Raw genomic sequence first — 25,668 nt, 5'->3', positions numbered from 1 at the left:
GAGTTCTTTTCAGCTCGAATGATTCTAGAAATTTCCATGATTTTCTTCTGTTACTACTGTAATGGGATGAAGAGTGTTCCCCCAAAATTCGTGTCTACCTGGAACCTCAGAATGAGACCTTATTTGGAAATGATTTTTTTGTGGGTGTAAGTAGTTTAGATGAGGTCATGCTGGATTAGGATGCACCCTAAATCCAGTGACTGGTGTCCTTTTAAGAAGAGAGGACTCAGACACACGGGACAGAGTGACGATGGAGGAGAGATTGAGGAATGCAGTTACGAGTCAAGGAACACCACGGATTGCTGGGGGTCACCAGGCCTAGGAGGAGGCAAGGAACGATGGTCCCTAGGTCCTGCAGCCAGAGCGTGGTCCTGTCAGCATCTTGAGATCAGACTTCTGGCCTGTGAGACAATACGTTTCTGTTGTTTTAATCCACCAAGTTTGCGGTAATTTGTTAGGGCAGCTCTAAGAAACCAGTACACTCGTCTCATTTTTATTTAAAACCATCCATTGTGTTTACTTTCCTAATGCTGGTATGTCCCTTCTCACATCTGTCTAGAGTGGGCTGACATGTTAGAAGATGTCTTTTTGCCAGGTTGTGTGTGGTGGAAAGAACCAGACATTCCTCTGACTGTTGGTAAAAGTTTAGACGTTGATAAAAAGCCCCTTTTCCCAATTAATAGATGAAAGCATATGAGTTACTTTATATTTTTGTGGGACATATGTTTAGTTCAGACTCCCTGAGGTCTTATTCAAATTATCAAAAACCTGGCCTCTGCAGGGTAATTCACAGATGGTACTGGCTCTAGCCAGAAAATAAAAAGACAGGAAAAAACCCCCCACAAAAAACCTGTGTTCAAAATATAAAACTACTCGAGTGTTCTGGGCAATAGGGTGTCGAGGGAACAGACCTGGCCTGCCCCCCACTTCTCCCACTCTGGACCCAGCAGGACACCCTCCCACTAGACAGGGGAGACTCTTCACTGTCCTTTTACGTGTCTTGTTCAACGTGAGCTGCAAGTTTTCATCCATGTTTTCCCTGCCTCAGATACTACCCCCTCTTTATCCAGTGTTTTCCTGTTATTTAATGATTTCAGTGCCCTACAAAGTGGGTGATTATAGTCCCATTTTATAGATGAGGAGACTGACGCTCGGCGAGATGATTAGGTGGCCCATCACGGGTCACATGCCTAGTGAGCAGCAGAGCAGAGTACGAACTCTTTGGCCCACGTCCTCCTACCCCACTTCAGAGGGCGTCAGAGGCATCAGTGGGACGGGTAGGAAGAGTGGCTTGAGCAAACTTGGGATGAGCTTAGCTGCGTTTGGAGAGGAGGCTGTGGAATAGGAGAAGGTGAGGGGACAGAGAAGGGGTGGCCTGGGGTAAGACCAGAAAGCTAGGAGGGCGCCACGCAGTGAAAGGCTGACCCTCAGGCCTGGCAGGTAGGATGTTTTCTGTCTACACTGGGGAGCTGTCGAAGGCTTGGAGCATGGAGAGGAGTGGAATGTGACAGGAGTGGCATCTGGAGTAGTTACACCTGGCAGCAGGAAGCAGAATGATGGATTGGAGTCCAGGAGGGGCCAGGGGTTCAGGTGGGAGATGAGGGGTTGGACTAGGTTGGCAGCTGCAGAAAAGACGTAGGTGATATCAGACCTGCTGTCCCGGAGGTGGAATCCACAGGCTGTGATGACAGCTGGGGGCCGTGGGGTGGGCAGACAAGGAAAAGAACTAAGAGTTGAGTTTCAGTCTGCTTAGAGGAGAGGCTGGTGACATCAGGCATATGACGAGAGCAAGGAGGAGAGGGTGGGCTTGAGGGGCCGTTGGGGGAGATGATGGGTTCTCATCTGACCATGGCAGTTCAGGCACCAAAGGGTCGTCTAGAGAGGATGCCCGGTAGACAGCCAGATGTGTGGGCTGTGGACTGGCCAAGTGAAGCTTTGGAGATAGTTGAGAGGATCAAGCAAAGCGCCTGGGACCAGCTTTACCTTCATTTAAGCAAACTTCACACCGTCCTTTCTGGAATGTGGGCACTGGGGCTGGCTAGACTTGGCAGCATGCCCTGCAGGGCCGGGATGTTGGGGGGGTGTGGGGTTAGTTGGGAAGGGCTGTTATGGTCATGCCACCAGATGTTGTGGGAGGCTTTATAAAATTAAGGACAAACCTATAATCCGTGTGGTTTTACAGGCTGAGGTCTTGGTCTGAGGTTTAATCCTTCTGTGAGTCACTTCAGGAATACTGGCTGTAAATAGTCTACAGCAGAGAATTGTTATCGCTGTTTACCGATAGTAGTTGCAGACGGCAGTTCACTTCCCTTGCTGGTGTCTTGGTGATTATTCGTGGTGAAGGGGGCTTTTCTCCGGTGGTTGCTGAGCTTGATTCCAGAGCATTAGGCATCTCTGGGCTGGTTTTACCTCTAGCCCACATGGGTGAGCCTCTTCACCAGCGATTTCTGAAGGTGATTCCCGGGACTGTCCATGGTCTGTGGGGCCAGCGAGGTTGTTGCTGCTACTTTTTATAAGAAGTGGCTGGGGCACCTGGCATGTGGCCTGAGTGCTGATTGAGAAGCAGGTGATCGCTCTAATGGGCAGGGCTTTTAAGGGATGTGGTTCGAGTGGCCTGTGCTCTGGGTGCACCGGGGACAGGTGCATGGGCTGGTGGCGGGTGTCATCAATGCGCAGTTCTTTCTGAGACGTTCTCCTCAGGAAAGCTGACTGCATTTTGATGTTACCATGGATGAGGAGGTGAGGCTGGACCAATGTCCTTCAGTGTCCCATCGTTACCAGGGACGAGTCTGGGAAGAGAGGGCCTCAGCTGTCCGCACGGGTAGTCAGTCATGTGGGAAAAGGTGCTGTTCTGCATTCGAGTCGAGCTTGGAGTTGGGGCTTGTCCTTCTTCCATAACTTAGTAGTTTATCATGCCCTGGAGCACTGGTTCTTAACTGGCGGTGATTTTGTCCCCCCAGGGGACACGTGGCATTGTCTGGAGACTCGGTTGTCACAACCTGGGGGAGCAGTCCTATCGGCATCTAGTAAGTAGAGACCAGGGATGCTGCTAAACTTCCTGCAACACACAGGACAGCCCCCCAACAAAATCAGCCCGCCCCCAAATGCCAATCGGGCTGAGGCTGAGAAACTGTGGGCTAGCCTTCCAGCAAAATCTTTTACTGCTGTCTGCTGGGGAGGACTCAGGGCTCTTACCACAGCTGTGGGGTTTCGGGACAGCGAGGGCAGGTCCCTGAGTGAAGGCCAGGGTGGAGAGAGGCCTGCATGGCTATGGCAGGGAGTCCGGGCCAGGCCATCAGCCGTGTGTTCGCGGCAAGGCCTGCCTGTCAGGGTTGAGGTCCCGTAAATGTCCGGTGAGGAGAGCTGACCCAGAGATCTCTAAGACTCTTTCCAGCTCTCACATCCCAAGATTTTAGAACTGACACTCTATCCTCATAAGCTGAGCGTGATGCAAATAATGTGGGAAAAGAGATTTGATGAGACAGCATTTTCCTTGCCTTTTCTTAGTAGGTTTTATTTGCATGTTTTGATTCTGTAAAGGTAAAAATTGTGTAATATTAAAACGTATTTAAAATGTCCTCTCTTTTTAATAAATAAGAACCATGATGATGAACATGAGAACGTTTCTTTTATTTCAAGGAGAAATGACTTTCGTATATTTGAAACATTTCTGCTCAGTGATGAAAATTCATCCATCGCTTGCAGCAGACAGACGTGTGCATTTTAAGTGTCTCTCCCAGGATCCGCCCAGGCTGCAGGGATCTCCGCAGACGTCTCTGGCTCAGAGAGGAGTCCTGTGAGTGCGCAAGAACCTGTGATTCCAGGACATCTGGGCATTCCCCCGCGGATGCTGCAGACATGAAGTCATTCCGAAGAGCTATCTCAACTCCCACCCGCTTCACGCACGCACACACACACGCACGCACGCACACACGCACACATGCAGTATTCTGAGGCACTGGGGGTTAGAGCTTCAGCATAGGAATTACAGGAGGGGGCGTAGTTCAGCTCATGTCTCCTATGGAGGTGTGTAGAGTACTGGTTCTGTCTCGGATAAGACCTTACAGATGGTAGTAATGTCATCTCTGCTGCTTTTTTTTCTTCTCATATTTTTATTATGAAAAAATTCAGACATGGAAAAGTTGTAAGAAGAGCACAGTGACCAGCTGTATACCCCAGTACCTAGGATCAATAATTGTTAATGTGTTGTATTTGTGTCATCTTTATGTGTTGATTATACGAACCAATTAGAAGAAAGTTGTAGGTATTATGACTTCACCCTTTAAAACTTCAGCACGGATCTCTTAGGAATGAAGACATTCTCCTGCATAACCACAACACTATTATCACACCGAAGAAAATTTAAAATAATTCCTTACAGCAGCCAATATCTAGTCCATATTCAGATTTCTGCCATTGTCCCCCAGAGCCTTGTATAACTTTTTCGTGTTCTTTTAAAAACAGGATCCAGTGCACAGGCATTGTGACTGGATTTTTATCTCTCTTTAGTCTCTTCAGTCTGGAATGATCCTGTCATCCTTTTTTTTTGAGAAGATCAAGGCCAAGGCCAGTTGTTTTGGGGGATGTCTCACATCCTGAATTTGGCTGATTATTTCCTTGTGATGTTGTTCAACTTGTCCCTGTGTCCCCTGGAAGTGAGATCCAAATGCTTATTTGGGTTCATGCTTATTTAGACAGTTGCCAGGTGATGCTGGGTGCTTCGTAAACCATCCCATCCCACCAGGTTGTCCCACTGTTAGTGATGCTAAGTTTGAATAGGGGCATAATGGGTGATGCCAGATCTCCCCACTGGATGGTTATCTTTTTGCCTTTGCAATTAGCCTGCAATCTATGTGGGGATAATTTGGCACTGTGTGTGTATCCGTTGATGATTCTTGCCTGAATTATTTCAATGGGGGTTGCAAAATGGTGATTTTTCTAATTCTATCATTAGTTGGCATTACAGTTTCTAAAAGAACTGTAATGACCGATTTGTAGAGAAAAGGATTGGTGTAATAATCGCTTCTACTGGTGGCAAATAAATCTCTCTCTCTGAATATCACTGTGGACTCATAGGTTGTTATTTAGTCAGTGTTATATAATCAATTGCAATCATTGTTTTGATGTTCAAATTATCACAGATTTGACCAGTCAGGCCCCTTTCAAGCTTCCTTTTATGTCCTTTGAACATGCCTTTTTGAGTACTTCGAGTACTTTCATACTTTCTTGTGTAGAAACATCCTAAGCTCGTCTTATATTTTCCATTTCCAAATGTGGAGTCATCCATTACTCCAGAAAGCTTTGTTCCCTTTTAGTGGCAAATGGTATTTTTTAGAAACAAATCTGGATTCTAGGTGTGTTCATAGTGGTGGGGGTGTTATTATTTTCAGGGCTTTCAGTGGACAGAGCTAAGGAAAAATAGAATCATGAGTTTATTGATATTTACAAATCATATTTAACATTACTGGGTTTTTCCTTAAAATAATTGATTTTGTATTCATAGCTCTCTGCTTGGTTTCTAATACGGTTAATGCTATCAACACATTTACTCTTTGCTTTATTCTGCAAAATACATAAAGTAGTTTCAAAATTATATTCTCTGTTCCTATTCATACTATAGTTCTGATTGAGAAATTGTATTGCTTTATAGTTCATTTTGTCTTTAGTATACACTCCACTAGCATAGACAGTCAGTATTGAATTCAGAAGCCCTGTGAAAGAATTCTTTTCCCTGTGAAGTTATGTTGCCAACTTGATCCTCTAGTTAGGTTATTTTGTTCGCTCTTTTTCTTTTTTTTAAATTTTAGATTTATGGTTGGCTCTTTTTAAAAAAATTCACCTTTAATGAGTGATAATTTAATAAATTTATAGTAAAATACACCCACTAAAGTGTTTTGACTAATACATATACACCTGTATAACCACCAAAACAATGGAAATCAGAACACTTTCCTCGCCACAGAAAGTGTTCTTGTGCCTCTGTCTCAGTATCCCTCTCCTTCCACACAAACCGTCAGGCAACCACTGATGTACCTTCTTCCTCAGTAGATTAGTTTTACCTTTTCTAAAATTTCATATTAAGGAAATCATAGAATGGTATACTTTTATGTCTAGCTTCTTTTACTCAATGTTTTTGAGCATCATAAATGTTGTGTGTGTCAGTAATTCATTCCTTTTCATTGCTGAGTAGTATTCCATTTTATGGAGATACAACTTGTTTGTCTGGTCACCAGCTGATGGATTTTGGATTGCGTGTAGTATTTAGGTTTTATGAATAAAGCTGCTCTGAACATTCTTGTACAAGTCTCTGTGTGGATATATGAATTCATCTCTCTCGGGTTGTAAACTTAGGAGTGGGGTTTCTGTGTCACATGACAAGTATATGTTCAATTTATAAGAAAATGCCAAACTGTTTTCCAAAGTGGTTGTGCTAGTTTCCATTCCTCCCAACAACTTGTGTTCAGTAGCCTCAGATCGTGATCAGCACTTAGCATGTTGCCATAGCTCATGATTTTAATTTGTATTGTTCTCCTTTTGACTACACTTCTATTTGGGATAATAAAATATTTCTTAATTCCAAAGTCAGAAGTCTGTGAAACAGTATGTTTAGTGAAGTCTTAGACTTATTTTTCTCAAACCTACTATGAAAAAGTGTGGTTTAAATGGTTGGAGGATCTGTTGAGTACCACTGTCTGTCTGAGGCGCTGAGTCATGAGCAAAAATGGAAATAGTCTCTACCTTCCTAGAGTTTACATGTTAGCAAGGGGAGATAGACATTAATCAAATAAGCTCACAATTAAATATAAAATCGTAACTTTGCTGTGTGCCGTGTAGGAAAGATAGAAGGAGAGGGGCTGAGGCTGTTGTGTCTGGATGTCATCATGGTTTCCCAAGACAAAGACATTGTTTACGTGCTCCCTCCCTTAATACTTGTTGCAAAATTTCTGAAATGCCGCAACTCTGGGACCTGTAGCAACAGGCTCATCCCTGGGAAGGGAACCAACACCCCACTGTTGGAACCCAGGGCTGTGGAAAAGCCATGATCATCAGCCTTCACACGATCATTTGGCCTTAGATGAACTCGTAAACTTGTTCCCTACAGAACCCTGGTTGACACACACTTTCAGTGTCTTTAAAGCATATCGTTTACATTTAGTTTGTTAAAAGCCCCTTTTAATTTTTTTTTTTTTGACATTGTGAATATTGACTCTGGATTTGAATAATTCCTTGGTGATTAAAGAATGTCAGTGCATGTTAGGTTATCAGTGTTTTGGGTTTTTTTCGTTATATCTTGTCGCTTTGTTGGAAATTCTCCCTTACCCGCTCTATGCCCAATATGAGACAGCTCATAGTTTTTAGATTTGAAACTTTGGTTTATGTTTTAGTTTTCTGAAGGTCACCCTGACCTAGTACAAAATACCAGTGGTCTTGAGGGTCAGGTTGACTGTTAGGTCTTAAATTCCTAGGAATTTTGATTCAACGTTATTGTTATAATAATCAAATTCATACCATGTTTTTATTATCTACTCTGTGAAGTGTTCTTGGTGAGACGTAGTTTCCAACTGGCTGTTCTAAAACTGGAAACTTCACTGACGCTGTTGTCCTATTTGCAATTTTTATGCACAAAGTGACTGAAACATAATAATAATCATTGTTGATGCACTTATAGAGGAATTCTACGGAGAATATTTTTAGTAACAACATACTTTTCTAATACTGTAATCGAGTTTTCATGTTTGAAAGCTTACTTCACTTTTTAAGAAGATGAATTCGGCCCTTTCAAGGTATAGTAAATTATTATGGAAGTATTGGTGGCATTTTTCCCCCTGCCTGAGCGCTATCCTCTCTGACTTGGAGAAATTGCAAGGGAATTATGCACATATTGTAGTATGTAGATTCCAAGAGTAAAATTTTAGGGCAATCTATTCAGTTGTTATTTTGTCAGTCACTGTCCTGGCAGGAGACAGATGGCACATTCAAACTGAAGTAACTGAGGAGCGTTTAATAAAGAGCCAGTTTATAGCAGTGGGCAGGGATCCAGGAACCCTGCAAGGATGGCGTACCACCCCTGGGTAGGGGCGATGTCTGGCTACACCAGGGAACTTTCCTCACCCCAGGTCTGAGGGGGTGAAGGAGAGGAGAGAGTAGCTGAGGTTATGGCCCACAAAGGGGCATGGCCTTTGGTAGCAGGATGTAGCTCGCTGGAGGGAGCCAGGGGAATGTATACCCTGCCCTCAGTCCCCTCCCACCCTCACTTCTCTCACCAGTGTCTCCCTTTGGTGGAACCAGACTGGAAGTCAGTGGGCAAGGGAGCCTGTCAAGGCATCCACAAATGTTAGTCTCCTAGGACTGGGAGGAGAGTGGAGGAGGGTAGGGAGTGGCTCTCTGGGGCAGATGGAGTATACCAGCACACTCACATGCTACAGAATGGGGAGGACCAACAACCGATGCAGTGGTTCCCATGTGCCCTGAATACCTAGTGCTTTTATATGCTTTGTCCTGGCAAATACCAGAGAGGAGTGGGGCTCCTGGTGGGCAGGTGGAGTGCTAGGGGAGGTTTTTTAATATCAAAGGATCTTTCTTTACTTTAAAACACCTAAACAGAACCCCAGACTCATTTCAGCTAGGTTCTGAGAGTCTTCATTTGCAAGCATTTGATCATTACTTTCCCATTGCTGGAAGGTGGTACACAATCAGAGGAGCGCTCTCCCAAGAAGAGACCCCCTTCCTTGCGTGGCCGCCTCTGGGATGCAGAAGACTGCTGGCGTCTCTGAGCGGTGGGCATCTTCACAAGCCGTCGGGTATTTGTGAAGAGCCTCTCTGCTGGGTGATGCCTGGGGCCTGCCATGCGGATTCACCGCAGCCTAAGTGGTCAGAGTAAGTTTACCAAGCAAGGGTGCCCCGCTAGCTGTAAATTGTCCTTAGGGCTTCCGCGTGGGGGAAGAAAGTGCTACTGAAATGGATGCACTGTTGTGGGGAACAGCTGCACAGTTGGGAGACCCAAAGTGCAACGCTTCTTTCTGTTGTCTTAAAAGATTAATAGCAGTCTCTTATATATGCACGTAGAAGTACTCAACATGCACTTACAAGGATGTAACTTATCAGAAATGTAAATCACGTCCTCACTGTGATGTGTGGACCACATAGATCCTGGAGACCCTACCCCAGGAGTTCAGTGTAATTTAGGGCTGTGTTTGTTTTGCCAAACAAATGCAGTGTGGATAATTCCAGCAGAATGATATTGGAGTTGAGCTTTCTGTCAGCCATTTTAGACCATGTCCGTCAAACCAAAGCCCTTTCTTTCCCTCATTCCCTTTAAAGGTTTCTCTAAAGTAGCACATGATTTTTGGAATCTCCTTCCTGCCGGGTGAATTCAGAGACTTGGGTCCCACCTGGGGAGGGAGGGTGTAAGCAGTGGCAGCTGCATAGACAAGTTGCCCACTTTGTGCGATTCTGTTTATCTTGGTACAGCCTTTTACGCAGGTGTTGGAGCCCTCTGACCCATACATGTAGATTTGAAAACATTTCCAGCAGGCTGGATTTTCTCACGGAAGCAACCTGGTTTGGTGGAAAGAGGGAGGCAGCACAGGAGACTGAGGCTTGAATCCGGCTTCGGCTTCTTGCTGATCATGATCTAGGGCAAGCCTCTCTCTCTTCGGAGCCTGTTTTCTTGGCGATAAATGGACTTAAACTTCTCAGATTCCTTCATCAGGTTGTTTAGGGCCACCTGAGATAGTTGAGCGCCCTTTGAAATTTGCTAGACAAATGGAAAGGTGTTTTGTCTGCAATGCCCATGTGCCAGGAACATAAATAGAAAGTCATAATAATAATAACTTGACTTTTTCATCTGACATGAATGATTAAAGATAATGTGTATGAAGCATATGTGTGTGTGTATCAGAGAACATTTGTATGCACACTCTCCATTTTGGTGCTGAGGTTTACAGGTTCCAGAAGCAAACCATTTGCATTTGACCTTCAGCAAGTTAGTTAACTTGCTTGAACCTTAACTTCCTTATCTGTAGGGTCGTGATACTACTTACCTTCTAGATTTCTTGGGAGAATTAAATGAAATAATGCACGTTAAATGCTTAGGATAGTGCTTGGCGCATGGTCCCTTCTCACTGTCGATGATTATTGGTGTTACTGCTGCCACTACCATTCCTACTAAAATATTTGTGTGTACCCTGAGTTCCAGGTTGGACTCACGTTTAGGCCAGGTGACTCAGCAATATAGGGAGTGAGTCAAAATTTCTTGTGTCTAAAATTTCCATGGATAACCAAGGGCTGGCTGTTTCTGGAAACCTTAATTAATCGTCGAAGCATGGTCTGAGAGCGTGGTTGGTCCATATCCTGGTGTGTTCCTGGGCAGCGGTACCTGGTTTCCTGCGCCTCCCCTCTCCCGTGTGGAGATCAGAATACAGGCTGCAGGAGTCCTTACTGAGATGCAGTTCAGGACTAATGAAATGGTCAGAGAGTCCTTTTACGCTATCAGATCAAATGCACTGTGTAAAGTGTTTGTTAAGCCGGAGATTTTTCCCCTATGCCTCGTAATCAGGTAACTCATAACCCTTGGCAGATAGTCCTCTTGTTTATGATCATGTCACCTTGCGTAATTGTCAGTTATTCATCAACCTGATGAGCTTCTGGTTCACCTTCTGGAGGACTGTTCTTTGCTGTCTGCACCTCAGGTTGCAGTCAGTTCTCAGGTGAGCTAAGTGTTGGGAAACAGGTGTGCCATCCCAGGTGACCCTATAATGATCTTCTAGGTCACTGTGCTTGTAGCACAGGTGAATTGGCATAGTGACCTCTGCTCACTTCTGACACTGACGTTTCCAGGTGACACTCATCCTGTCATCCCCAAGAGTCGCCATCTGTGGGATAGATAGGAAAATACTAAGGGTGGCAGCTCCCTTCTTCTGCGGGACCTCACGGAACACGATTTGCGAGGAAGGTAGGATGATGAGATTGAGGACCAGTGTAATTTGCCTTTCAGTTACTCTGAACTAGGCCTCAGGGAGGCTCAGTGTGAGGGCAGGAAGGGAAGATTCAGACGTTGCGTGCCCTGGCAGCCTTGGACCGCTGAGGTTTCCATGTGGGTCCCAGGGTCCAGGTCAGCTAGTCTTTTAGGGTAGACTGTTCTGGATCAGCCACTTCTTCCTGCAGTTTTTCCTAACCCGCCCCCTCTCCCCTAGCAAGTCCACCCACGCCCTCTGCCCCCGTGGGCTCTGTCTGTATCTTGTTTAGCACCCGCAAGAATTTAAAAGGGATCCATAACATTTACAATGCTGTCGGTCATTGCCACGTCTCCCACTTGGGTCAGGGGTGGTTTTAGGTTTATCTTCGTGGCAGATACCCCAGCATCAAGGATCCAGGCTGTGCTCAGACACTGTTTGTTGAAAGGCTCTCCTTTGCCTTCAGAATGCTTATGCTATAATTTCGGGGCACTGCAAAGGCAATTTCTCCCTCAGAGTGGGCCGAGTTGGTTGTAGCAAGATGCTGTGGCAAAAAGCTGGATTCCCCACGCAGGAGCTCCCAGCAGAGGCCCATTGTGGACCACCAGGGAGAGTGGGTAACTGGTTGGTCCCATGGCTGATGGCCACTCCTTAGAAAACAAAGCAGCCAACCAAGAACCCTGTGTGCGTGTTATACTGAGAGAGAGGGTCTTTATGATTTTTTTTTTAATTAAAAGGCCATAACTGTTAAGCTCCAGCCTAGTACACATGCCCTGTAACTGTAACTTTTACCTGGGCAGGTACCTTCAGCAACTTTTAGTTATGGAAATAAGGCGATCAAATTATATGTACCAATTAGATAAGATCACATTGGAACATTTAAAAATAGATGAGTAACTACTGACAACCAGAAGATAAAGTGGCACTAGGTGGGCCAGTTGTAATCCAACCAAGGGCGTCTCTTGTTTTTCAGACCCACGCATGCCTTTATTGCCCTCCATAAAACATTATTGCGTTAATTATCATTTATGGCTTTTGAATCACTTTAAAGAAAATAGAGGTACTGGGAAGGGGCAAGTTCAGTCCAGAGCTAGAGCTGGCTGTCAGGTTTTCCCCTCTCCACTTAGTACAGTATGTTTATAGATCTTTACTGGATCTTGAACTTTTAAAGTAACTGGGTTCTTATTTCTGGCAATGTAATGAATGGTGAATTTTATCTCCCCTTGTAGCTCCTAGCCTATTGACTTAATATGCCTTTTTTTTCCCCCGAGGAAGATTGGCCCTGAGCTAACATCCACTGTCAGTCTTCTTCCTTTTGGATGTGAGCTGCCACCACAGCACAGCTGCTGACAAATGAGTGGCGTAGGTCTGCCCCTGGGAACTGAACCTGGGCCACCAAAGCAGAGTGTGCTACACTTAACCACTAGGTCACTGGGGCTAGCCCTCAGTTTGCCTTTTAAACTAAAAAAAAGCATGAACAAGGCCATTTACTATATGTCTTTCATTCTGCCATGTATCCTCTTTGTAGTTTGCTTATGCAATTTCAACTTTAACATTGTGGGTGTGATAGAAGCAAGTGTTATTTAAAAATTTGAAAAAAAGGAATATATCCATACTCTGGACAACTTTATCACATCATTATTCATTCCTGTTTCATATCATGTGTCAAAACTTTTAAAATGTGCATGTCTTTGTTTCTGTAATAAAGTTATTAGCAGTTAAATGGTCACATAGAATTTATTTACATATTCACTTATCCTCTGTGTGTGTGTGTATGTATGTATGTGTGTGTATGTGAGTGAGTGTATGGTTTGATGCCACACAATACCTTGAATTCATCTGAGTCGTAGTTCCACTCTCTGAATGGGTATAGCATGACTGGTATTAGAAGTATATAAAAATGACCAGCTTCTTGTACTTCTTGTGTGTTTTGTGAGTGTTTGAAATTTTTGTAAACTTCTCTATGTCTATTATCTTTCTCAGCCTGTGTAGGTGATACTGTGTGGTTTCAGGTGGGTGAGAATAGTTAACCCTTATTTACTAAGAGCCCTCAAAGGACAGATTGGGGAAACTAATTTGGGAGAATCCCAAGATTTAGTTGGATAGAAAGTGATTTTAAAGATGCCAGTTCTGAGGCTGGCCCGGTGGCATAGTGGTTAAGTTCATGTGCTCCGCTTCGACAGCCTGGAGTTCTGCAGTTCGGATCCTGGGCGCGGACCTACGCGCTGTTCATCAAGCTGTGCTGTGGCAGCATCCCACATAGAAGAACTAGAAGGACTTATGACTAGGATATACGACCATGTACTGGGGCTTTGGGGAAAAAAAAGAGGAAAATTGGCAACAGATGTTAGCTCAGGGCTAATCTTCCTCATAAGAACAATAAAAATAAGCAAAACGAAGATGCCAGTTCTTTGGCCTTCTGATTTGGAGTATGAGGGTGTGTGCACGTGTGTATGTGTGTGTGAGCTCCTGTAGAGTTTGGTGGTATTTATAAGTAAATATATTTTGGATGTTTTGTTATTAATTGTTGTTAGTGCACTGGCTTTTGACTCCCTTTGGCAGTTGAAAAACAATAGTCTGGAGAGTACAAAAAAACAAATCAATTCAACCCAAACAAGTGCTCACTAGCTCTGCCAGCCTTCTTGAGTTGACATGCTTCACATCTGCCCTCCCTTTGGCCTTTGCCCCATGGAAATCACATTGATGGGGAGTGGAGGGAAGGAGAAGAAACGGGGCCACATCAAACAGTGAGTGACTGAGGGGCGATTCCTGCAAAGTGAAAGCCCTGGTAACTCTGTTGATAAACGAGTCTGCATTCCCGATTCCCACCCCCCCCACCCCCCCCCCCCCCCCCCCCACCAACTTCACGACGCCAGGGTTCTCCTAGAGAGCAATTTGGTGTTAGGCCAATCTTGCAAGGGCTATTTTGGTTTTATTTAGTGTTAATACAAGGAAATTGTTGATTCTTCCTGCACTGATTAAAACACATACCTGTGTGCACACGCGCACACACACACACACACACACACAACCTGTCCAGTTTCTCCACTGTAATTGAAGCGTTTACCACCTGCTTAAAACAGTTCCTTCCCCAGGTGCCCCACCTGCATTCCCTTGTCCCCGTATCCGCAGACGCTCAGCAAGGGAGAGGGTGCTCAGGGAGAGTCGAGGTGTGCTTCTGGAGGAGCCATGGACCTTAAAATCATCACAGAGCTCATGTATCTGAATATCCTGCAGGTGACACGTTAATCATGATTTCCATCTTCATAGCTTTTAGAACACATCTGTGAAATAACAGCAAGATGATGGCGGGAGTGGAGGCGATTTCCGTATCTGATATTCAGAGGACATGTTGTGAGTGAGTTTGACATATTCAGTGGCTGTGATTATCGGGGGCTCTGTATCCAGCTCCTGATGCCAACAAGCTGGGGTGGTCCTCAAGGCATTGGGGCTGGCCCTGCAGGCCCCCCCCCCCCCCCCCCGCCAAGAATGCAGCCAGGGTCTTGGGAGAGAAATTCTCATCTGGACCAGGGGTGTAATTTCACTTTTCCATCCCTCCTGCTTTTGGAAAAAATAAACAAACGACTATTAGAGAGCAAAGTGGGACATTTAAAACACTGCAAAGAGGGAAATCCAAATGTCTGACATGACTTCTTTTTTCAAATCTTTCTTCTGGAAGAATTGTCTATTTTGTGATGGGAAGTGAACAGTGATGTATCTAGAAAAAAATTCTTGGTGGTCAGTTTTGTTCTCTCTCTCTCTCTTCTTCCCTCTTTCTGTACTTGGGTGGTCCCTCAGATCACTTTCTTAATACTTTTAAAATTTAAAAATCCCCCCGATGTCTTTAGATTATAAATTACAGGATTTTAGAACAAAAAGGGCCTTTAGGAATTGCTCACTTGCTCAGCATTATATTGTGGTATGACGTCATGGTCATTTGTTAGAACAACTCTTCTCTGTTCTGTGGTTTTCCAGTATCATCTAACTTCTGGGACTTCCTTTGGCAGAGAGGAGAATTAAAGTAATTGCCTTTTGCATGCTGCGTATGGGGTTAGGAACATTCTATATATTACCTTATTTAAGCCCAACATGACTGGGAGATAGTGTAAAATAAAGGGGAAGAAACTGCGAGTCTGAGAGGACAAGTGGTTTATTCCTGGGAACCCAGCAGGGTTGCAGTGTAGACAAGGTTGATCGATCCCTTGCTTTGGAGCCTCCTGTGGGGATGCCTGCTGGAATGCTCCCTGGGAAAGCCCTGGCATTGCTTCTGGCCCCTCTCATGGGCACACTGCATGAGTCAGTTTGCAGTATTTGCCTCTCACCCTGTTGAAGGGCCCAGAGAGCATGAACCTAAGGGAGTGAGACTCTGTACAGGGGGTTTGGTGGGAAAGTCAGAGGAGGTGTGATGAGAACACAGTCTCAGAGGCTGCGTGTTCTAGCTGGGTGGGCCCAGCTGGGGGTGGGAGGGGCTGCCCTGAGCAGGGGTGTGGGCATTGAATGGGTCCACAGGAGGAGCTGACCTAAGAGTGTGTGTGCGCCCACAGGTGTGTGTGTGTGTGTGTGTGTGTGTGTGTGCACACCTGTACGGTTCTAACACCGTCCGCCCCTTCAGGGCTCATCTTTTCCTCCTCTGTTGTCCTATAGCCCTTTGGCAAGCTTATGCAGTCTTTTATAGTTGTTACTGTTTGTCTTCCTCTGGACGTTCTACGCTGTAAAGAATGGACCCTCCCTTTGTGTCATGATGTGTCATGGTTACAGGTGTTGTTAAATGACCTGCTTTAAAATGAGACCCAAGGGGCGTCCTTTCGTTAGCCCCATGAAAGTTTGAATGGGTTTGTGACGCACTGAAGTCTGGATTCTGGCCTTGTCTGGTGCCTGAGGATGAGTTTTGTGGGAATGGGGGAACCTGTAGCTCTGAGAGAATCAGCACCTGTCTGCTCCTCCCCCAGCCTCCATCTCTTCTCTAGCCCCTCCTCCTGCTCCTCCCCGAGCCCCCATCTCTCCCCCAGCCCCACATCCCACCCCTCTTCAAGCCCCCCATCCTGCTCCTCCCCGAGCCCCCATCCCACCCCACTTCAAGCCCCCCATACCTCCCCTCCCCCTGCCCCCCATCCTCCTCCTCCTCCAGCCCACATCCCTCCTTCCTTCCCTCCCTCTCTTCCTCCTTTAGGCCAGCTTGGCCCTGAGGAACCTGAGCAGGAGCTAGGCCCAGAGTAGAGGAGGAGCCAGCAGCGACGGGAAGAGAGAACACTCCTGTGTGGTTGGAGCAGAAACACAGGACAAGACACTTTCCATATGTTGAGTAGAATGGTACTCAACCATTGGGTCAACTCTGGGCGCCCCCTGTCTATAAGGCTACAGGTGTCTTTTGGTACATAGTGAGTGGACCTTATCAGTTCCAGTTCCCACCATGAGTCCATGGATCCCGGCAAGAACAGACAGTGGCCCTGGAGGCCCAGCCCTCCTTGCTGGGGAACCCTTCCCTTATGCAAAGCCGGCTCCTTCTGTCCATCCCGACTCTGCCCACCTCAGCTTTGTTCTCTAAGTCCGTTCTTCACCCACCCTGTCCCAGGGCGCTGTCAGGGCAGGGCCTTTCCACCTCAAAGAAAGATGTTCCATGTCTTAAGCTTATCTTGGGAAGCCCTGGACTGCCACAGGGTCCTGGCACCCAGGGGGCCTCAGTTCACGAAGTGACTAAAGTGAGTGGCTTCCTCAAAGTCCCTTATCCCTCCTGGCATCACTCCATTGGCCAGGTCTTTGCTTTGTTCTATTTTGATCCTTCCATTTCTACCTCCATCTTAGAGCGTGTGATACAAAATGGTTCTTTGGGACCAAGGAAGAGAATCATCAGACAATGGAAATCAAACAGCCGTGTGCGATTATTTTTGTAGATGAAATTTGCATCATTTCACAATTTGACAAGTACCTGCACCATCAGAGCAGGGCTGTGTGTTTTGGGGCTCAATGTCAAGAAAGCTGGCTATTTGATATTTTTACCATCATGATAATGAGAGCAGTATTTTTTGAGCTTCACTATGTGGCAAGCACAGTGTTATCTTATATCCTGACAATGATCCTGTGAAACAGGTATCATTTAACCACTCCCATTTTATAGGTAAGGGAACCAAAGCTCAGAGCATTTAAGTAACTTGCCCAAGGTCACTGAAATAAGGCTGGAGGCTGTCTGACTCCAGTGTTCATGCCAACCGACTAAGGGCTTCCCTTTGAAAACTCAATAATGTGCTTCTCACTGACTTTACTGATGAATGGTACTGGCCCAGATGGGAAAATGGCGGTATGGGGAAGCTGAGAAGGACAGGGAAAAATGAAGGCCCATGTGTACCGATTAATCTGTAGTAACACATTCTCAGAGCATGGAGTCATGAGCCTATGGGATGATTTAGTCCGACCACCTGATTTATAGATGAGGAAACTGAGATCCAGAGAGGGAGCGTGAGCTGCGCGTACACAGTGATCTCAGAAGGCAGTGATGGAAGGCGCAGCTCAACAAATAATATGGATTCTTACTTCTGATGGGCCTCCGCATCCAAGGCTGTGTCTGTTCCTCGTCCTCCCCCATCCCCTCAGGTGTCCCCCTTTTCCTGCTTTGAGGCATCATCAGCACCCCTTCCCCAATCTCAGAGGACCCAGGCCAACACTCTTAGCTCCTGAAGACCCCTTACCTGGTTTTAGGTTCCCAAAACTACAGGAGCTTTGAGCCCGAACCCTGGGTTCAAGTGTAGGAGCTGTAGGGCGCGGGGCAGTGAACGTTGAACTATGTTTTTGGAAATAAACTATCATGGAGGCACAGTCACATCTATTCGTTTATGTCTGTGGTTGCTTTCGTTCCACAATGGCAGAGTTGAGTAATTGCAACAGAGCCCTTGTGGCCTGCAAAGACTAAAATATTTACTCTGACCCTTAAGAAAAAGTTTACCAACCCCTGCTGTAAAAGAATCAGTTGATGTTAAACCTCTAAAGCCAGACCACCTCAGATCTACCTTCTACATTCGTGAGCTTTTGCTGTAAAGGTTGAGGTCAGTGAGGGTACAGCAGAGGGAAGAGAGGTGGCTATATGTCCAGCGAGTTCTTTCAAGTCCCTTAATCAGGAGTTCTTAATACATAAACATCTCAAAGCTCATACGTTCAAACCAGCACTAGATTTTCCCCCCTCTCCCAATCTTTGACCTAGTTAGTTGCTCAAACCAAGCCATTATTTTTCTCTTTTCTTTACCTGCCACTTCTCATCCATCAGCAGGTCTAATTGGTTCTCCAGAATACATCCTGAAGCTGTCCTCCTTTCTCCATCTCCACTGCTGCTGCCACCTGGTCACCTCGGGCCTGGACTGCGGCCTCAGCTCATAACAGAACTCTGCGGGTCCTCTTGCTGCTTCCGACCCATTTATTCTTCACACAGCAGCAAATTCCTCTCTTTTAACTCATCACTCTCTTTATTTCCTTCACAGTAGGCATTCCAGTCTGTCCTGATCTTGCTTATTTATTTCTTTACTTGCTTACTGTCTTCTCCTCCGTCTAGAATCCGAGCTGCAAGAGAGCAGTCTCCTTTTGCATTGTTCTGTATTCTCTAATGTATCTCTCGTGGTGCGTGGCATGTAGTGGGTACCATATGGAGGGAGGGAATGGACGAGGGTGGGGGGTGCTGGAAACACCCTCAGAAATGGCATCTCAGAAACATCAAGAGGAGGGATCATTTCACATTCGCCTCCCTGCTCCATTTTGATACAGGTCCTGCCTCATTATCCCCCTTCCCAAGCACAGCCCCTCGCCTGCATTGGGGTTGTGTTGAGAGTCTTGCATTACTGCTGGAAGTGGGCTTTATCCCTCAAAAGTGGTGAAAAGGAAACAAAGGGAAACCGTTGTCCAAGGCCAGTGTTTGCCATACTTTTTTGACCAGGTTCCTGGTAAGAAGTGTGTGTTACCTTGTGATCCAGTATGCACCTACATGCATTTATCCACACATACACAAAATATTACTTTACTACAGATATTTTCTATTCTAGTCTATTCTGTTTGGTCCTATTTTGTTCCATTAAAACAATGCTGATTGTGACCCATTACATTGATTTCACAACCCGTTAATGTATCGTAGCCCACAGTTTGAAAGTAACGTTTTTTTTTTCTTTCAAAGATTGGCACCTGAGCTAACATCTGTTGCCAATCTGTTTTTTTCTTTTCTTCTTCTCCCCAAAGCCCCCCAGTACATAGTTGTATATTCTAGTTGTAGATCCTTCTGGCTCTGCTATGTGGGATGCTGCCTCAACATGGCCTGAGGAGTGGCGCCATGTCCGCGCCCGGGATCCGAACCGGTGAAACCCTGGGCCGCCGAAGCGGAGCGTGCCGACTTAACCACTCAGCCATGGGGCTGGCCTCTGAACATAATGTTTAAAATATGGTACTTGTTTTCAGGAACTCACAACCTAGGGAAGAGACCCAACATGAAGACCCGTTGTAAGGCCGACTGACAAGTACTGCTCTGCAGGTCCAGAGAGCTGTGGGCTGTGGGAGAGATTGTGAGCTGCCGGAGATGGCCCCAGGTGTAGACCACTCAGGAAAAAATGTTATCTTTAAAAGTTAGATTTAAGAGTCAATTTAGTTGTTATTCTTATCTCTCTCTTTTTTTAACCGTTCTCAGTAACCAGTTCTTTCTATAATATAGGCTCTTGTCTTTTTTTCCTCTTGTGTGTTGATATTTTTTATTGCTAACAGGAAATTATCTCTTATTTTCCAAGGGCTTTTTAATTTAAAAAAAAAAACTTGGCCTTGTCCATAACTTTTTACTCTTTTTTTTTCTCTCTACTTTTCACATTAATTTTCTCAAACTATTTATAGATAACTGTGTGTGTATGTGTGTGTGTATGAAAGATCTTCATTCCCAGACACATTTTTGTCTTTACACACAGACATATATATATATGTATGTATGTGTCATCTTAAAAAATATACACGTGGGGGCTGACCCCATGGCCGAGTGGTTAAAGTTCTGCGCGGTCTGCTTCAGTGGCCTGGGGTTCGCGGGTTCACATCCCAGGTGTGGACCTAGTCCACTCACCAGCCATGCTGTGGAGGTGTCCCACAAACAAAGTAGAGGAAGATTGGCACAGATGTTAGCTCAGCGACACTCTTCCTCAAGCAAAAAAAGAGGAAGATTGGCAACGGATGTTAGCACAGGGCATATCTTCCTCACTCACACACACACACACAAAAATGTATATATGTGTGTGTTTGTATATATAGGTATATACATGTGTATGTGTGTGTGTGTGTATATATATACACACATGAAAATGTGTCTAGGAATGAAGATCTTTCTTCCCTTATTATTTTGAATTCCTTAACATTTAATGGTGCAGTGCATGGCCGTCACAGTTATTATGGTAAAACAAAAAAAATCCATATTCTTCAGATGAGATGGAGATAAAAGCTCCAATTCTCAAATTTATTACACAACTATAATCAAATTGCATCCTTCTCTCCTCTTTTTAGGAGCATTAAATGTGGTTTTTCCGGGCCCAAGAAACTTGAGCCTTCTCTCTGCATATTTCCATTAAAATTTTTAAGTCAGTCTTTTTACTCTTCTGAACTGCTACGTGAAACTGGGGAGAATGCATGCAAATCAGATGAAGCGCCAGCCTCTTCCATGTTCCTCCCAAGTCCTGCCCAGCACCCTCTGCTGTGAAATCATTGGATGGGTGAGAGGGATTCACAGAGTCCCCATGAGTGTGTCTTGAAGATGCTTTTTAAAATTTTTTTCCTTTTGGAAATTCTAAGTACAAGATACTGAAATTAGTGTCTTATCTGTGAAAACCTATCAGCGCTTCTTGACCTCTCGCTGGAAAGTGAAGGACTGATCAAGGTGGGAACCATTGTGATCCAAAGCCCGGGCGATGTCTGCAGTGAGTGAATATTGGGAATGTGTGCTGACCAAGTGTGGAATTAAACCTGGGCTTGACGATCACTGTGCGAAGACCTGGGCAAAAGAAAACTCCTAGCAGCTAGGTTGTCGTGAGTCACAGTTTCCTGAGAAGGGAGAAGTTCCGTAGGGAGTGCATGGGGTAAGGGGTGCTTAGAAGGCACATGGCGGGAGAGTGATGGAAATAAAGGGGGCATCTTAGAAAGTAGAAAAGCTCTTCACGGTGAATTTGCTAAGCCAGGACCAACAGCACACATGCGTAGACTGTCACTTTACTCCTCACTTGCCACATCAGCCTGGAGGCCCCTCCCACTGCCACTGATGGGAGTTGGGACTTCCTTTATGATGGACGGCTTTGGGAAAATCAGATTTGATTGAATGAAAGACTTGTACAGCCAGCTTTGCTCGATTTCTTCCGTCAGAATGATGTTCATGACATCGCCCACCATTTATTGAGTACCTGGAGGCACTGCGAGGGTTCTAGGTGTTTTCCAGCATGCCATCGCTGGGCCTCACAAGCTCTAATGGGGTCTTCATTTTACCAGCTAGGAAGCCAAGACTTTTTGTGGGACTGTGATTTGCCCAGGGCCACACAGGAAACCGGTTTGGTTCCAGAACTCTCATTCTTAGTTCTTAGTATAACTCCACCTGCCTCTCCCTCCTGGATCAGTTACCTTGTGAAATTCTTCCCCACCCCTATCCCTACTCCTGTGGTTGTGGTGTTTTTCCATGTACTTTGTAAATAGTAGGGCAGTGTAATAAACAAGATGCTTAGGTCAGGATTAGGAGAAACTGCATTCTTGGCTTATTGTTACTTCTTTTAGAGGGTCAGTTGTCCTTCATTTCTTTGTCATATTTTATTCCCTATAAGATTAAACAGCCCCACCCTGAAAGCCACCTTGATCAAAACAAAGGCCATTAGGTTCCCAGAACTAAGATAATCTCTTTGCAGAAATGTTTGGGTTACATATGGGCTCTGGCCCTCCAGGAGGCTGGTTTGCGGCCTTGTGTTCCAGTGCATCAGAAAGGCAGGTTCCCCCCCACCCCTCCCCACCCCCGCACAGGGCTCTGTCCACAGGGAGCCTTTGATGGAGTCAGGCCAGGACCCCACTGCTGTGGAGTTTACCAGCTTTTGTGGGCTTTTTTGGTTTGTTTTACGTTAGCCAAATTTGGTAGTTACTGGTCTGTCCCCTCCTCCCCCATACCTCTCCATCCCTTAGCTCTGGCTTTTTTCTAAAAAGTGTGCTGCATAGCTCTTTTCCAAAGGAAAGAACAGAGGGTCCAGAGCAGATTATTAGGTGGCCTGCCTCCCTTACCTGGGAAGTCTCCTCAGTCCCTCTGAACTATTCTAGGCTTGAAAATGCATGCGTGAAAGGAAAGGCCGCGTCAGGATGTTGGATGTTCCAAAGTTGAACTCCTCCGTGCCTTTAAACATCCCAATAATTAAACTAGGAACTTAAGCATTTAGCTTAGGCAGGTCGGCCTGACTGGGACCTGGGTTTGGGGTCAGGCCTGTGCCTGGGGGTGGGTGATTGAGGGGGGCGGGAATCAGAGGCTGCAGCCCCTGACCTTGGCTTTGAGCAATTCTCTGTCTCAGTGCACCAGAAAGAGTCAATTCCAGTTTCACTGTTTGCTGGTGGTGTTGACAGTCAAGAATTTTAATGGGTTCTGTGAATAAGTTTGTAAGTAAACTATTTGGTGAACTGATGACTGAAATACAAATTTTTTAAAGTAGCTTTAAAGATTTTAGGAATAACTTATTTTTAGTTCTTCTTCTAAGGGATTTTCTTGGACTTTCCCCCCTATAGTAGTTAAACAATTTTCTTGTTTGCTTTCTAAATCTTCCTGCAGCACAATAGATCTGAAAATAAGAGAGCTGCTGGCTGGAAGCATGGGGTGGGTGCGGGTTTGTGTAATTTGACTTCTTTTCTCTCCAAATCTGTAAATATTTACAGATGACCTTATCAAACAGCTTGGGTACATTCGGTCACTTGAGAGCATGCAGTCCCAGCAGTGACTACCTGCCAGCCTGCTGCCAGTTCCCCGGGGGCCTCAGAGGAAGGACTTCCCTTTTTTTCTAGAAAGTGCTGTCCGCAGACCAAAAGTCTCCAACCGAAAGTAGGCCTCAGAGCTGGGCTCCCTCTTTCCTTGGAGCCAGTCTTAGAAAATTTGCATTTTAAAGTTTGGCTTCTAGCAATTCCACTCCTTTAGGCCTGGAGCAGAGTGCTGTGAACTGAGGAATCCAAAAAATAAATAGTGGATTCTGGCTTAGGTTTACCACTGCCGCCTGAGTTCTTTTGTTTCTTGGGGAAGGTAATTAGAGAATTCTGTTTGAAGCTTAAATGTCATTCTTTTGTGAGTAAGTAGGAAAAAACAAGTGGATTACTTTTCTGTTTTTGTAAAGTGGTACCAATGTAATATGGTTTCAAAACATTAACTCTCAAATTTTTAAAGCGCAGACAGAGTTTTGAGGGTGTCTCAGCTCTCTTTTTCTTTCAACATTTGAAATCCGACAAATTTAAAACTCATTTTTGGAAGAGAATACATGTTTTTCAGAGTTGACACTGAACAATAATAAAGGAATCTAAGTCTTTTGGTCGTTGGGATATGAAAATTACAATATCATTGTACAGCATCACCTTGTAATAACATGTTTATTTTCTCTGTCAAACTTAATACGAGTAAGGCTGAAGTGCATTTTATGGTGTTCTATTGTCAGAGTATAATATACAATATTTAAGGCTGTTAACAGTTAACAAATAAGTGAGAAGTTTTTAAAAACAAGTAACCATGATAATAACGATACATCTACTTACTGCAAAATACTGAATGTTTCCATATTAATCACTTTTATGTTTTAATTTTCTTTGCAGAGTATTGGGAAAGGGTCATTGTGGTGCATAGACCCAGAGTATAGACAAAATCTAATTCAGGCTTTGAAAAAGACACCTTATCACCCACACCCACACGTGTTCAGTACACCTCCCGCCTCTCCTCAGGCATATCAAAGGTAAGCGATTCAGACTTATTATTGTTTTTGTTTACGGAAGTTGCGTTATTTTGGTTGAGATAGGCACTGAAACTAATTTAACAGGCTATCTGATTTTAAAAATAACTGTGGATAATTAAGAAAGGAATGAGATATTATTGGAGGCACACCCATTGTTGTATGTCCTGAAAACCTTACCGCTTTTGCTGCTTCGGAGGAATGTGTTTCCAGAAGACTTCATGGTGGGTGAAATAATGTCTTCCTGGGTAGAAACATTTACAAAGAAAAGTTGACAGCTTTAACATCTCCATGTGTGATGGTTTGTTGGGTTAAAAGTATAGGAATGAGTCAAATAAGCGATGCCGTCGTCCCATGATCTGCCCGAGAGTGTCTCCAGGTGTTCACTGAAGGACTCACCCAATTGTTGTCGTTCCCGGTCTCCATGTAAACGGTGCTTGAGAGATCATTTTGTTGTGGTTACTTGGTGTTTGCCTCTTCAAAGAGAACAGCAGAGAACAATGAAGACTTTTATTCCTCCTCACATGCCCATTTGTTTTGAGACAGTGAGGTCATGGGTGCCATTTTTACAAAGATATCATCAGGGCGGGGTATGTAGCTGTCCCTTTTAAAAAAAGTGTATTAGTGTTAGATTCTAAAAAATAGCCGCCGGGGCTGGCCCCGTGGCCGAGTGGTTAAGTTTGCCCGCTCCGCTGCAGGCGGCCCAGTGTTTCGTTGGTTCGAATCCTGGGCGCGGACATGGCACTGCTCATCAAACCATGCTGAGGCAGCGTCCCACATGCCACAACTAGAAGGACCCACAATGAAGAATATACAACTATGCACCGGGGGGCTTTGGGGAGAAAAAGGAAAAACATTAAAAAATCTTTAAAAAAAATAAAATAAAAGATAACCGCCTAACACAAAGCCAAATTTTAAGATTGCTTTTATCTTACATGGTGCTTGGGTTTGAAACGTACCCCTCAATCCTACAAAAAATTTTTTTGGTATATGGAAATGTTTCTCTTGTAACCATCCAGTTAAGAGAGATTATCCTTGGACCACAGGTTTATGCCAATGAGGAGTGGCGTGAATTCCTAGGTTTCAGTTGTTTTACAATCCACTTCTTTACAGATTCTTTCTCTAGTCTGGGGTTTGCTCTGCAGAAGGGAGCACCAGGTGATCCTCTGAAACAGCATTAATGAAGTTCTTGTGCATCTCAGTTGAGAAGCATTCCATCACAGGCCCGAGACAATCAGTCTTCAGCAAGAGACGGAAAGGAACAGCTGGGCTCTCAGAGAAGACTGCTGTATGTCTGCCTTTGCTAGGCGATTAGCGTGATGGTAGCCATAGCAACTGGAGCGTCTCCATAGTAACGCGTAGCCGAGACAGGTGCAGTTGCATCACAAGGCTGTTTGTTGCCTGGCAAAAGGACAGGCCATTAGTACTTAGATATACGCTGTTGCCTTAGAAACAAATAACCCTACATAGCAACTACAGTTGGTTTGAAAGATTTGAAGAAGAAAAAAAAAGGTTGTAGCAGCTTTTGTCTATGTTCATAAAAATCACTGGAAGCATACTTTATTGGAAATGACAACTTGAGGTCATATAGCTGTAGGAGATAAGATGGGATTTTCCAAAGCTGCCCAGCCAACATTGTAGAAATGTCCAGAAGGACGGAGCCATATGCTTGGTTTTCTCCTTGTGTCTGTAGCCACTCCTGAAATGGAAGGGAGCTGGGATTAGAGTGGAGAATGGCTGCCACGAAAGCATGGTCGGGGAGGAGATGACACTAA

At 45.0% G+C, this 25,668-nt stretch overlaps 1 protein-coding gene and 1 long non-coding RNA gene across 17 annotated transcripts in view; one reads left to right on the top strand and one right to left on the bottom strand.

Annotated features, from left to right (window-relative positions):
- FOXN3 (forkhead box N3) overlaps positions 1 to 25,668 on the top strand; it is a 390,902-nt gene that overhangs the window by 192,493 nt on the left and 172,741 nt on the right. For all 15 annotated transcript variants that reach the window (XM_023628246.2, XM_070249747.1, XM_070249746.1 and 12 more), the window contains one exon: positions 23,760 to 23,896. In XM_023628246.2, the coding sequence (XP_023484014.1) occupies positions 23,760 to 23,896 (137 nt within the window). The remainder of the gene's footprint in view (positions 1 to 23,759; positions 23,897 to 25,668) is intronic.
- LOC111770380 (uncharacterized) lies at positions 7,988 to 24,288 on the bottom strand. Of its 2 annotated transcripts, XR_011432106.1 has the most exons (4): positions 24,074 to 24,281; positions 18,190 to 18,500; positions 14,060 to 14,239; positions 7,988 to 10,874 (listed from the first exon to the last, which is right to left on the bottom strand). It is a non-coding gene; the product is annotated as an uncharacterized lncRNA (long non-coding RNA). The 2 variants fall into 2 exon arrangements; XR_011432105.1 differs by lacking the exon at positions 7,988 to 10,874 and having other exon boundaries at positions 13,868 to 14,239; positions 24,074 to 24,288.

This window comes from Equus caballus, chromosome 24 (genome assembly GCF_041296265.1).
Source record: "Equus caballus isolate H_3958 breed thoroughbred chromosome 24, TB-T2T, whole genome shotgun sequence".
In the NCBI taxonomy this organism is placed as follows: domain Eukaryota; kingdom Metazoa; phylum Chordata; class Mammalia; order Perissodactyla; family Equidae; genus Equus; species Equus caballus.
Note: the sequence above shows the minus strand (reverse complement) of the source record. Positions and strands in the feature narration are given on the sequence as shown.